Source organism: Schistocerca piceifrons, chromosome 1 (genome assembly GCF_021461385.2).
Source record: "Schistocerca piceifrons isolate TAMUIC-IGC-003096 chromosome 1, iqSchPice1.1, whole genome shotgun sequence".
Lineage (NCBI taxonomy): Eukaryota > Metazoa > Arthropoda > Insecta > Orthoptera > Acrididae > Schistocerca > Schistocerca piceifrons.
Window position 1 is genome coordinate 452,975,250 of NC_060138.1, and position 14,049 is coordinate 452,989,298.

The 14,049-nt window shown below is 37.6% G+C and overlaps 1 protein-coding gene across 1 annotated transcript; it reads left to right on the forward strand.

The window, feature by feature from the left end:
* The first annotated feature begins 8,285 nt into the window (after positions 1-8,285).
* LOC124734886 (THAP domain-containing protein 2-like) lies at positions 8,286-8,784 on the forward strand. The gene is made up of 2 exons (XM_047248556.1): positions 8,286-8,523; positions 8,639-8,784. Exons 1-2 carry the CDS (start codon positions 8,286-8,288, stop codon positions 8,782-8,784), a joined length of 384 nt encoding a protein of 127 aa, XP_047104512.1.
* The last annotated feature ends 5,265 nt before the right edge of the window (positions 8,785-14,049 follow it).

Below are 14,049 nucleotides of genomic sequence, written 5' to 3' on the forward strand. Positions count from 1 at the left end.
GTGGTACTCCATATTTGCGACCAAAAATCGAACAATTTTCTAGGCTGGATAAACATGGAATTAGATTTTTCCATGTGACACAATCCGCCGAAGAAACGTCAAGAACACCAGACATCCCACTCACTAACGAGATGAACCGTCTGGGATTCCCTAGCAACTCACAAATAACACTGGGCAACAATGAAAATGTTTCGGGCTTAAAAATAGCAAATTTACATGTATTTCCATTGCTGAATTCAAAAATCACCATAAAAATTACACAGTAGCTTTTGTTTTGAAGATAAAGTGACATTACATTTTTTAGAGTGAAGATTTTATATTCGGGGATTTTTTTTTTTTTGGTGATGGCACAACTGTCAAATAACAAAACACAAATGCTCTTCAGCTGTTTCTCAGTCATAAACGTAGATACTGTTGCTGTGACTGTGAATTCCATGTTTTTCCTACTCAAAATAATGCAAAATTTCTGGTTCGCGAGTGCTTTTTAGTGTAAAATTTGTAAAAATGCCACGCAAATATGGTGAATAACTTTTGTTATATTTGTGGTGAAACAACATTTTCCTCGCAGACACGCAATCTGACGCCTCTTGTAAAGACTGCCTATCAGTGTTATTTCGGTATGAAAGTAGGGGACCAGGATAAGTCTTGGACTCCACATATATGTTGCAACACATGTTCAGTTACACTGCGAGAATGGCTGAAAAAGAAAAAACGATATATGGCTTTCGCTGTGCCTATGATTTGACGGGAGTCTAAAAACCATACAGATGACTGCTATTTCTGCCTGACTCCACCTATAAGGGCAGGATTGTCTACGAAGAAAAGAACAGTTCAGTGCCAGAATCTTCCATCTGCTATTCAACCCATTCCACATTCAGATAGTTTACCAGTTCCTACTCCACCAGAAAACTGTGTGTTTGAAGTAGGAAATGAAGACAGTGTAGAATAAGAAGAATCAAACAAGCCTTCCACATCCCATGACACGTCATAGACCGAGTCAAGTGGAATTGAGTGATCTCATTAGAGACCTTGGCCTGTCAAAGGAGAATGTAGAAATTCTTGGGTCTCGACTACAGCAATGGAATCTTCTCCAAAGTGATGTGAGAATCTCACAGTCCAGAAAATGTCACATGGAACTGCTTCCCTTTTTTGTGAAGAAAAATAACCTTGTTGTTTGCTGCGACATTAATGGCTTGATGAAATGTTTGAATTTGAACCAGGATCCAACTGAATGGGGCTATTCATAGAGTCCTCCAAGATTAGTTTGAAAGCTGTGTTACTTCACAATGGAAACCTTCTTTGATCTATTCCTGTTGGTCATGCTGTTCATGTGAAAGTGACATATCCAAATATGACAGCTCTCTTGGACTCAACTAAATATCATGAACACAAATGGAAAATCTGTAGTGATCTAAAAGTCATTGCCATACTCTTAGGAATGCAACTGGGTTACACAAAGCATTGCTGCTTCTTATGTATGTGGGACAATAGAGATAGGAAAATGCATTATATTAAAGAAGACTGGCCTGCAAGAAATCTTCACCCTAGCGAGAAAAATGTCGTTGCCAAGCCTCTTGTGGACCCAAAAGACGTTTTTCTTCCACCCCTGCATATCAAGCTGGGTTAAAGACGGGCCTTTAAGTACATAAGAGAGAAATTTTCGAAATTAAGTGATGCAAAAGTTAAGGAAGGCATTTTTGTCAGACCACAAATAAGAGAACTTGTAAAGGATCCTGCATTTGACCAAGTTTTGGAGGGGAAAGCCTTCAAGGGTGTTGTTCATGGATTTTTGGGCGACAAAAGAGATGACAACTACAAGTATTTGGTAACAGTGCTCCTGCAAAAATACCATAACCTTGGTTGCAACATGTCCCTTAAGATCTATTTTCTCCACTCACCTAGATTTTTCCCCTCCTAGTTGTGGAGCTGTTAGTGATGAACATGGTGAGACATTCCATCAGGACATTTCTATTTGGTACGAAGATATCAGGGCCATTGGAATGAAGTAATGCTTGCAGATTACTGTTGGTCTTTGTGTAGGGATTCTGCGCAACTTCATTACAAGAGATAAGCTAAAAGACAACGAAGTCAATAGGCTACCACATGAATCTCTTCAGACACAACCATCTGCGAAGTATTTTTCCAGCAATTTAGAACTCTTAGCATGTAATTACCAGTTAAAAAAATCAAACGCACTTTCATTGTTGTTAGCATGTATGTAATTAAAATGTATCCTTTTCTCTCAATCCGTTAATATGTAATACTTCCACCTTGTGTATATCATAGAAACTGGAGCTAATAAAAATTTTTCATTGTCATATATGTTTTTCTCAACCAAAAATTAGTAGAAATTGCCTCATGAAGTGCTCGAAACATTCAAAAATTAAATTTTTATTGCCCAGTGTAATTCGCGGAGGTGTGTAATTTAAAGTAGCTAAGGGAAAGACGGAAAACAGATTAAAATGACGATCACAAATAATTGACCACAACGCTAGCCACCAGAGTCGCATGATCGATTTACGATCGTATGTTCGGACCCCGCGACTTCGATTGGCAATCATTCTTGGAAATAACCAATAATCAGGAAACGTTATAGTCTGTCGATAAACTGAAGAGCGAGCGAGCGTGTCCCCACTACGCCTACCCTGCTGCGTCACGAGGTGCTTCTACAGGCTGTTTCACAACGTAGTATCGGCCCTGCCGCGGCGCACGTTTAAATCTGTGGCGATGCCGTGTACATATACGGCCCGGCTGCGTTTATTTTTAGACAAATGCTTTAAGAGTATAAGGAAAACAAAAGACGATAGCTTCTTCGAAACAAAACGTTATACAGTAATTGATATTAACACAAGAACGGAAGAACATAGAACCGAATGCCTACTCATGTGAATGTATGTTCCTCTATTCGTAAGACGAACCAGATATAGTGCAATCAATCTGTAGAATTTAAGGCTTGTTCTTACTTCGTGTTTCTACTAAAAGGTTGAAGCTTTCTTTGAAGGGCTGCATTGAAACTTAACAACTCTTGCATCACGAAGAGTGTTTAAAAAGTAACCGGAAATTTATAATTTCATGTGTTATATTAGTTCGGTTCCCAGTGCTGTTTTTGTCACTGTCTTCGTAAACATGTCTGAAAAGTATTTCCATGTAAATCCCATTTCATGCAATGTCTTGTGTACAACATCTTTCTGCCAAGGAAAACGTATTTTTTGTTTCACGGCAGTAAGTAATTTCTGTAATGGGAGCAATATGTTTTGGTTTATGTAAAAGTCCTCCGTCGTTTGTCGAATGACCGATTTTGTTAAACTGTCTATAACGGTGCGTTTCCTCCCAAAATTATTAGTTTTCCTTTGTGACGATTCCAGTAAACCATGCGGCTTATTTTCGCGTTCCTTCCTTATGCGTCCTATTGTGGCGAGGCTGACGTTTGCATAAACTGCAGCCGTTTGACTGGGACTGGTAATATTAGCCAAGAGTTCATTTCGTGTCGCCTCCTTAACACACGCTGTAATAACGTTAGAGACGATCGAACGCTCGTTACTCTGCCAATACCTCCTCTTCGTATTCTGCACATTTTCTTGCAATGCAGGGCGATTATCCATCACTTCCGGATACTGAAGTATATCAGTGAGTACACAAAGTCAACTGACTGACACTGGCAACTAAGATCCCACGAACAGAAACGACGTATGTCACTGCACCTCGAACTACACTGCTAGACAGGTCAGGGAAAATTGATTTTGGGTGGCCCTGTAGGCCAGTGACAGGGTTCTTCCAGGAAAGGCCACTTCCCCCACGAAAAGCGCTGCTCGCTCTTGAGTTTACAGACAGACTATAGCGACAGTCCCGGACATTTGCGCAAGCCCCGCCCATTTACCCCCTTCACACCTACCCCCCACCAACCCAACCAAGAGCGCATCAATATGATCTTTGGTAGTCCTCATCGCTGTCGTGTTTTTGTTCGTCGTTTTTTGTTTTACCGTTGTTGTTCATACTAGCTGTGTTGTGCTGTTAGTACTTCTTAGCAGTTTGTGTAATAATGTCAAAATGAAACATAGATATGCACTCTCAATAAAGTTATCATACACAAGGTACCTAATCTTGACTGTTTTGGCCAACTGCTGTCAAAACTGATATCTAACAGACATTAAAGTACGATAAGATGAGTTGGAATGACACTGACGAAATTATGTACATATGTTTAACAATAGGCAGCTCTAAAGCTCTGAAACACTGAAGAAGAACTCAAAGTAATCTTGTGTCCGCTATAAGCAAACAGTCATAAGAGTTCACAACTAAAAATTCACCCATTACACAGGCAAATATTAATGAAGAATGTCACTGTATAAATATCTGACTGCTTGCATTACGCATTTCTACATTATCCCACTGTTATATTCTTTAGTCTTAATGAGGTACTCAGAAACAAACCAAGACATCGACTTTACCTTGTTTAAGCACAACATTGACTTTAGACAATCGAGATAGTGGACAGCATGCTGGGCGATACGACCAATTAATATTTCCCAACAGAATTTCTTACACTACACGAGGTGACAGAAATTTGCGCTCACTGCAGTTAACAAATATCAGATTTTTTGATATAGTGCAGATGAAAGCTCATGAAATAGAAAAGACCGTGTGGATGCCATTTTTATTTTTCATTCTTATTGATGATTTTTCAACTCACATATTCAATGAAGATATTTCCAATTCTTTTCACAATGGTACCAGAAAAACTGTATTTCGTACTAACTACTGATTTTCTGCCTTGTTATGAGTGGCATAACTGTGATACGAACAACTTTGATGTTGGAACATGCGGCAGACCATTTGCGGAGCTTAGGATATGGATTGGTGTGGAGGGGGGTGATTGGGCGGGACTTGTGCACCATCCGGGGCTGTCGCTAACGTTACGTCCAATAATCCTATGAAAATACAAAGTCTGAAAGTAAGTTTTTGTGCAAAACCACGAAAGTTTTCCTTTCTTCAGCGCATTATCTCAATGTCAGGTCAACAAGGGTGTGCATCGGAAGTCCGATTAAGAACTAATGTTATACACATGGTCAAGAGATAAATACTTATGGCGGAAGAAGACGAATACAACTAAGGATGCCAAATGTAGGTTTACGACACCACTGGCTCACAATTGTGAATTAAACGTGAGAAAACAATTTATTCGCTGCAAATTTCATAAAAATAAAATGTGTCCATAGTATAATTAATTTGTTTAATTATATGTATTTTTATATGTATAAATTTGCACAAGTGGCAACCAGGTGGCATGACATTGAGAAAGACATGAAACCAGTTGCGTAAATTATTCAAAATTATTTATGACATTGTATGAGATTTTTTGCGCGTACTAATTATTTTCAAATTTTCATGTGCAACATCACGACTGGGAGCGAAATAACTAGAACCAAAAATTCTTAAGGATAAAGTAACCAATTCAAAAGGGAATCAAAAGTGAAACCGAAATTTACGGAAAATTTTTGGAAATACACTTCGTTTCATCGCAGCAAAGGTAGGACTGCTACGCAACAGCTTGCTTAGCTATACTTGGTAGCGTCTCCTGCGTAGTAATTACACATCCCTTTCCTCAATTTCCCTTCTTAAATGTATTGTAATGAAATTTTCAGAAATTTTATGCAATGATTAGCGAGAGAAAAGTTTGAAGTTTTTGTGTCATACCATTTCGTCCATCATAAAAGTAGCTATTTAACGCTTGATGACACGTAAATCATATACTTAAATTTCCAAAAATAATGTATTTCAGTTTTCTATTTTTCGAAATTTTAATTTTAATATTCAAGCAAAATGGCACAAAAATCAGTTTCCATTATTGCTGACAATGGCGAAAATGCAATGAGCCAAGATGACGTAAAATTGCAAGACAGAACATCTGAAGTACCAGCGCCATGTCTTCCACACTTAGACGAATAAAATAGTTCAGAGATGAACATAACCGAAGTAACAAGTGCTAGTGAGCTTTTGCAGAGTTCTAACTTTGATGATACATTGATTACAGTAGATGAAACTACATCTCGTATCTCCACGAGCAAAATTCTGCTCGCACAGGAAAACATAGAAAGCGAAGATAACATGATTTTTGAGGACACTTTACCATCACCTATCATACGAAATCCAAATGTTAATTTACAAAGTACAGTTGTTAACAACCAAAGTACATTAGATAGAAACCAAAACAGCGCACTTTCCGCTATACTTCAAATACTCGACAACTTGAGCACAGAAATAAAAAAATACAAACACCATACAATATATGACAGTTTGTCGCAAAACCTTACCATAGTCACACAAGTCATAAACAACATAAAACAAGAGCAAAAACAAGTTTTAAAAGATTTTCAGGATACAGTCACACAACAGATCAGTGATTTGACTAAGAATTTTCACGAGGAAATGAATGAAAAATTTAAAAACAATGAAAGACAGCTAAAGGAAGATATACTTTCCGAAGTAAACATTGCCATTACGGAAATAAAACAGAAATTAGACACTCTTAAGGAGCAGAATGATACAGTAGCGCAACAAATAAAAGCGATTAACGACACACACACACACACACACACACACACACACACACAAATTTGGAAGCTACACAAACACAGTTAACTTCCACAGTAAAGAACATCTCTACTGTAGTGAACAAATTACGAAAATATACCAATAGCTATTGATGAACTCCTTTTAAAAGTAGCATCACTTGAAATCGAATCAGTCTGTGCCAAAAAGGAAAGAGACCAAATTAGTGAAGATTTATCTGATGTAATTTCAAAAGCTGAAGCAGGTAACTTGGACAAAACAAGTACCGCAGCGGAAAAAGTAGTGAAGGAATGTAGATTAATCAATGATGTAGTACAAAAAGTTATTCAGCAAAAGGAAAATGACTTTATCGACAAAGTCAACAACAATTTGCAAGCTACAGAGCACAGGATACGCAACTACTTAGGTGAGAATGTTACAGAGGCACATGCTGTACACATAATCAAACAGCCAGCTACAGCATACCAAAGTAATGTATGCACACAGATCATTGCAAACCCTACAAACAATACCAGTAGTAATGACAAAACGCAGAGTGTAGGTTTACAGGGCATAACACCACAACCAGTACCTACAAGAAATGTAAATAATTATGACAGTTATGTAAACACAGCACAAAATGCATACAGCTTGTCCACGATATTTGCTGATGAAGGTATATTAAGACACCGTTAATTCTCAACATTTTCGAGTGAAGGTAAGAGGATGAACTCTGTTGTATTTATTAGTACTTTTCGACATGTGTTTCCTAGAAGTTGGACGGAAGCACAAAATATCAGGTTTGTTGTTGGGTACACACAAGGCGATGTACTTTTGTGGGCGACTGAGGTAGCTGAGCGTTGTGCCACATATTTACAATTTGAACGGGTATCTCTTGAGAAATACTGGTCAGAAGCCATACAGGAGAGACTTAGGCGAGAGGTTTTTAACCCCAACCCTTTCAATAGCAAATATGGTAGCTTGGAATGGTATTTTGAGAACTATCTGAATAAAACACGTTATTGGACGAATCCTATTTCGCACGAAAATTTTTTAAAAATTCTAAAAAGTCTTTTGTCATCACACATTCGTGAAAAATTAATTACTACGCTTGAGCACGACACACATTTTCTATCCATTTTAGATTCAATCGATCTGATATATGAGGAGACACTAATAACAAATAGGGTGTCAGACAGCCAAACACCACAACAACATAACTCGAATGATCAATACAAAAAGCGAGGCGCAAACTTACAGCAAGGGTGGTAATGCTCAACCGCAAGCAACGAGTTAAAATTTCATAGAGTGGCTGAGATATTAGTTACAGCGCTCCTAGCGGCAACCAACGCTAACTCGGCCGCCATGTTCTCCTTAGTCAAAACATTAGGAAAGCGTTACTGTTGTTTGTGTTGGAAGTGTGTCAGCTGTTGTGATATTACTGCAATATTTAACTTTTCTAGTTGACTTTGTTGTTACAAAATATAAAGTCAACATGCCTGCAGTGTGTACAGCGTTCAACTGCACAAATCGCAGCGATAAAACAACAAATATTTCATATTATAAGTAAGTATATTAGTACCGAAATACGACACACGTTTTTTAATGTTTATTAAAGAGTCATTTGCATTGGAACTGTAATTATGCTTAAGACAAATGCAGGAAGTAATTTACTTATCGTTGATTACAGATTTCCTTTAAAAGATAAGGAAATTACAAAAAGATGGGTTATAAATATGAAGCGAGAAAACTGGTTTCCTACTACAGCCAGTTACCTCTGTACAGCTCATTTTGAAGAGAAATATATGTACCACACAAATGTCCAGAGGCGCCTTTTGTCAAAACCAGTACCTACTATCTTTAACTTTCCACCACATTTACAAAAGCAAGATAAAGTAATACGACCACAACCCAGAAAGCGATCTTTCGACAATTTGCAAGATAGTGCTATTACAGTGACATCATTAGCACAAAGTAAGTCAATAATTTAATTTTACTCCGTGTTCTTATTACTTTGAATTACATACTTTCTATTATAATCTTATGGTTAACTCTGTTATAAACTTATGATGTAACTACATTCTTTCAGTGCCTGTCGGACCCACATCTGTTTCTGCTGACCACAATTACTGTCTACCAAGCCCTAAGAAGTTGAAAACACAATATAACAGGGTACAAGCAGAGAATGTGCGACTAAAGAAGCGGATAAAGCAAATGAAGCAACTTAGTGTATGACACAAAAGAAGAATAGTGCAGTTACAGACTTTAGTTGCTGGTTTGAGAAGAAGGCTATGTAGTTCAGTTTCTGATATGTTAAACAGTGAACATGTAGTTGGTTTGTTGAAGGAGCTATTGGAACTTCAGTGCAGTGCTAAAGTATGCCATTATTCTCAGCAAATAAGGAAATTTGCCCTGACCCTACACTTTTATTCTGCCAAGGCATACAGCTACTTACGAAAATTTGTGAAATTACCCCACCCAAGAACGCTTAGACTTTGTTATTGAATTACTATGCTTGTGTTAACTACTTGTAACACATATTTCAAATAAATTCTCGTTCACAGTGTACTGGTTTTTGAGGCTTTGACTGTTTACTTTGAAAGAGCGACAAAAATATCGCATTTCTGCGCCCGTTACTGTTTCTAATAGTTAACCACAGCATGTTTAGAAGTTTCACCGTAATACCTGCTCTAATTGCATTAATTTATGGGCAACAAGTAACGTTATAGTGGATGGACAGACTTATTTGAGTTGTCTTGTAGTGTTATCTACATCGAAAAGTTTAGCCATATTTCGACAAAAACACCCCTTTTTGCTGTCAGTGTACACTGAAATCACTTCTGTCTATTGCTTGTTTTAGAAAAAATAAAGCTAGTATGGGCTATTTCAAGTAAGTCAAACGCAGTTACAAGGGGGCGGGACACAGCAGACGAATGCCTTGACTAAAGAAAACATGGCGGCCAGAACTTCGATTTGCTTCAAACATGGCGGACCTGTAGCCACTCTATGAAATTTTAACTCGTTGACCGCAAGGATACATTAACCGTGGTAATGGATACGGGAATGGAAATGGCAGGAACAAGAGATTTAAACAAAACTTTCCGTATAATAGGAACGATTGCTATCCACAAGCTAATTTCAGTCCCTCCTCTCAAAACTATGCACCGAGTGTAAATAAAAAGAGTCAGCCGTACCAAAGGCCGGCGCGTGGCAACAACTGTAATATGCCACACGCCGTACCACAGCCAACCTTTGCGCAGCAAAATCACAATACGGCAACATTCCACAACAGCCATATGAACACACGATAAAGCATGTCGCAAACTGGAAATGATACAAAAATGGCTCTGAGCACTATGGGACTTAACATCTGAGGTCATCAGTCCCCTAGAACTTAGAACTACTTAAACCTAACTAACCTAAGGACAACACACACACCCATGCCTGAGGCAGGATTCGAAGCTGCGACCGTAGCGGTCGCGCGGTTCCAGACTGAAGCGCCTAAAACTGCTCGGCTACTCCGGCCGGCAAATGAAACATACTGGGGAAACAATCACACAGTACAACTGACAGAAATTGTTCCATGCACAGAAGTAGATCAGACTAGACCGCAGGAAAACCCGAATCGGTCGTAGTTGGGCCCCATACTATAGACGTTATAAACGATGGGGGCAAATCAGATTTTCGAACATGTTTTGTATGATTCGATCAACAAGGCGACATAAAAGACGATCTAAACCAACATGAACTAGGACTGGCGAAAAATACACTAGAAGAAAAGGTGCAAGCAGTAGTCAGGTGAAAATTTTTGGTATAGACACACAGTTAATATTTGATACAGGATCCACGACTAATTTAATGTCTGAAGCATTTTTCACTGAATTAAAAGGACGGAATAAATTTCCTGTTCTGCCAGTACGAAACTGCAAAGTACAAACCGCTACCGGCGTCAAAACCAAGTTAGTAAAACATCAAGCTCTTATCACCATGCACATAGAACAATTTTCTGTGTAGTGTAATTTTTTAATAGTAGACGAACTTATTGTCAACTGCTTGATAGGTATGGACACATTTACAACCTACAAAACTCAAACAGACATAGGTAATGGTAAGTGCGATTTCTTTGTGAAAGACCAAAGATTTTCTATCAGCCTGATGACCACACCCCATGTCATTATACAGTATCCATATCCCACTGTGTATTTTGTGAACAAATGTGATAATGAACGCAATACCGACACTGAAGTTAATCAAGCATTAGTAGAGCAAAAATTGAACGAATCAAATATTCTAGATGCTACAGAACGACAAGAGCTTTCAGACTTATTTTTTAAATATGCAAGTGTTTTTAATAAGAACGCAGGAGTAATAAAAGATTATGAACATAAACTTAATGTCTATCCTCACGGAAACATTTTGTGTTATGTCTTACCCTACACTGTGGGCAAAGTGTGAAGCAGTTAAGCAGGAAATCAATATAATGTGCGAATGGGGAATCATACAGCCATCATTATCTCTATATTGCAGCCCAATACAATGAGTTAGCAAACCAGGTGGACCAGTACGAGTAGTTTTAGACGCTAGAGGCATAAACAAAATCCTAGTACCAGTAAGAGCAAAGCCAGATAATTTAGATGAACAGTTACTAAAATTTCGTAACACCAAGTATTTCAGCAGTCTCGACCTTAAAAAATCTTACTGGAAAATAAAGTTACATGAGGAAAGTAGAAAATGCACAGCATTTGTCTGCAATGGCAGGAGTTATGAATTTCAAGTTTTACCCTTTGGCTTAAACATTAGTACAGGCGTATTTATATCAACTTTGGACAGGGTCTTAGAACCAGAATTGCTCACTAAGTTTACGATTTATGTTGACGATATGTTAATATCCACATTAACTAGGACAGAAAACATCAGTATAATGGAAAACGTATTTCAGAGGTTTACAGATTACAAAGTAACAGCAAATATTTAAATAATCTAACTTTGGAAAAGAACAAGTAAAATTTTTTGGACATATCGTATCAGAACAGGGTATATTACCAGATCCATAGAAACTAGACGCCATACGTAATTGCCCACCCCCAAGGAACAAAAAACAATTGAAAGCATGTCTAGGACTAACCTCCTTTTTTCGAAAATTTATACCACAACAACTGATGAATAGCGATGACCTACTTAACCTGTTGAGACAGAATAAACCTTGGATATGGGATGAGAGATGCCAGGAGCACTTTACCAAAATTAAAAATGCTTTAACATTAACAAAATTTTTGAGTCATCTTGATATTCTAAGGCCTTTTGTTTAAGCACGGACGCCTCGTCTCAGGGGCTGGGGGGGATGTTTGTTCCAGATACAAGAAGAAGGAGGATAAACAGTACACAAAGTCAACAGCTTTGCCAGCAGACTTTATCAGAGGCAGGAAGATCATATTCCGTATCAGAACTGGAAAGTTTAACAGTAATTTGGGCGTTTAAGAAATTCGAATATTTTCTTTGGGGCAAAAACACTAAGGTCTGTTGTGGTCACCAATCTCTTAACATGTAAACTGTTACACTGGAGACTAGCGAGGTGGTGTTTATACCTGAAGGAATTCAATTTTAAAATAATAAAAATTAGAGGCAGTCAGAATATTATTGCAGATGCACTATCCAGATTACCGCAGGGACTAGACGAGGTCAGTGAACTGTCTGACCACGATTCAGAAATCTGAACATTATTGATGCAAAGTAATTCACAAAAATCAGACTACAAAAAATTTTGTAAACATATGGGAATGATACAACGCCATAGGTGGAAAAAGGTAACACAAAATCTCAACCAGAATACAAACCATAATATAAGTAAATGGTATCAGTTATACAAAGGCGTTTTGTTTTACCGGGAGTGCGAACGTTCTAACCATTAGTGTGTATGCCTTCTTCCAGGGGAATACATCGTTGAATTTATCAAACACACACACCAAGTATGGGGACACTACAGAGTAACAAAATGTACAGACAAGATTTCCAAACTCTGTTACTTTCCTAATTTATGACTACATTTTTCATAAATATTAAAAAAAGTTTACTATTTGCTAAAGAACAAAACCATCCAATATGTCAAAGTTTACAGAACTAGACCACATACTATACAAAGCTCCACTGGAAATGGTTTCTCTGGATATCGCAGGGCCATCATAAAGAGAATTGAAGAGAATTATTTACAAAGAGTAGAGAAACCCAAAGTAATATTAACAGACAATGCAGCCTATTTCGTAAGAAGAAAATGGAAACAATTAATGGATACACTGGGCATTAAACGCATCTTGGTAAGTTTTTTGCCACCAATAAGCAAATCCTGTGGAGAGGGTTTTTAAAGAATTCAATAGATTTATGAGGACATACGCTCATAATAAGCATTTATGATGGATTGAATACTTGACTCCATTTATGCAAATAGTAAACAATCTCCCCCACTCTTCTACAGGTGTCACTCCTAATGAACTGACGTTTAACACAAAGCAAAATGACGAATGGGAATCACCCATACCAAAATTACCTACTAAAGAGTTAACTTTACAGGAGAAAATCAAACGAGCAGTAGTTACGCTGGAGACTAGAGCAGAATACAGAAAGAGAATATACAACGAGCTACACATTTTTTGAAGGGCAATGAGTCCTCTTGAGAACATATCCCAAATCGACAATGATCGGTAAGTTGGACAAAAAATGGCAATTACTATACTCAGGGCCATATATTATTGCAAAAATACCTTATCCTGGAATTTATAGGTTGGTATATGAAAGAATTCTGAGAGACAAAGGTCTCCACCCTCACAAAGACTTAAAAGCTTTTCACGAGTAGTGACACAATACCACAGCAGTTTCCTTGTCATCAAATATATATGTATGAGTAATGTCACAGTTTTATAAGTAAAAACTTTATTATGTGCATTTTTGAATGTAATATATATATATACTTAAGTAATTTTCTTGTTTTGTAAGCAAAGACAAACATTTGACTAGAAGGAAGTGTAGAAACCTAGCTTCACGCGAAGCGAAATACAAACTGGAGCAACGAACGACTCAGCTGTGCACGCTCAACAATGTATGCTTAAGTCAATACTAGGGAAAAGACATTTACCTTGTGCAAGCGCAACAGGTTAACTCGCAGCAGCGCAACCAAATAGAAACGCGAAGCTGCACGAATATCAAGCCCAATTTCAAAATAAATAATAACATGTAACAACTATATTTACAACCAGGGGACGAGAGAATATAATATTACATTTATATCAACATGCGAAGTTGCGCCAATACTAAAATATATACATTGTAACTAGAATTAAAAGAAATCATTACAACGAAACATACAGGACGTCTTAGCTAACAAAGGAATAAGATACCGTAGGAGATGTCACAGCAACTTTCTTTGAAGGGCAAATGAATAAAAGCAATACAAATGCAAGTAAATAAATATATAAACAAATAAGAATGAAATATTAAAAACGTCTGCGA

What these genes read in the sequence shown, in the direction of transcription:
- LOC124734886 (XM_047248556.1), top strand. Translation starts at nt 8,286, where the DNA reads ATGAAGCGAGAAAACTGGTTTCCTACTACAGCCAGTTACCTCTGTACA. An exon ending in AGTGACATCATTAGCACAAA is followed by an intron (nt 8,524 to 8,638) that starts GTAAGTCAATAA and finishes ACATTCTTTCAG; the next exon opens with TGCCTGTCGGACCCACATCT.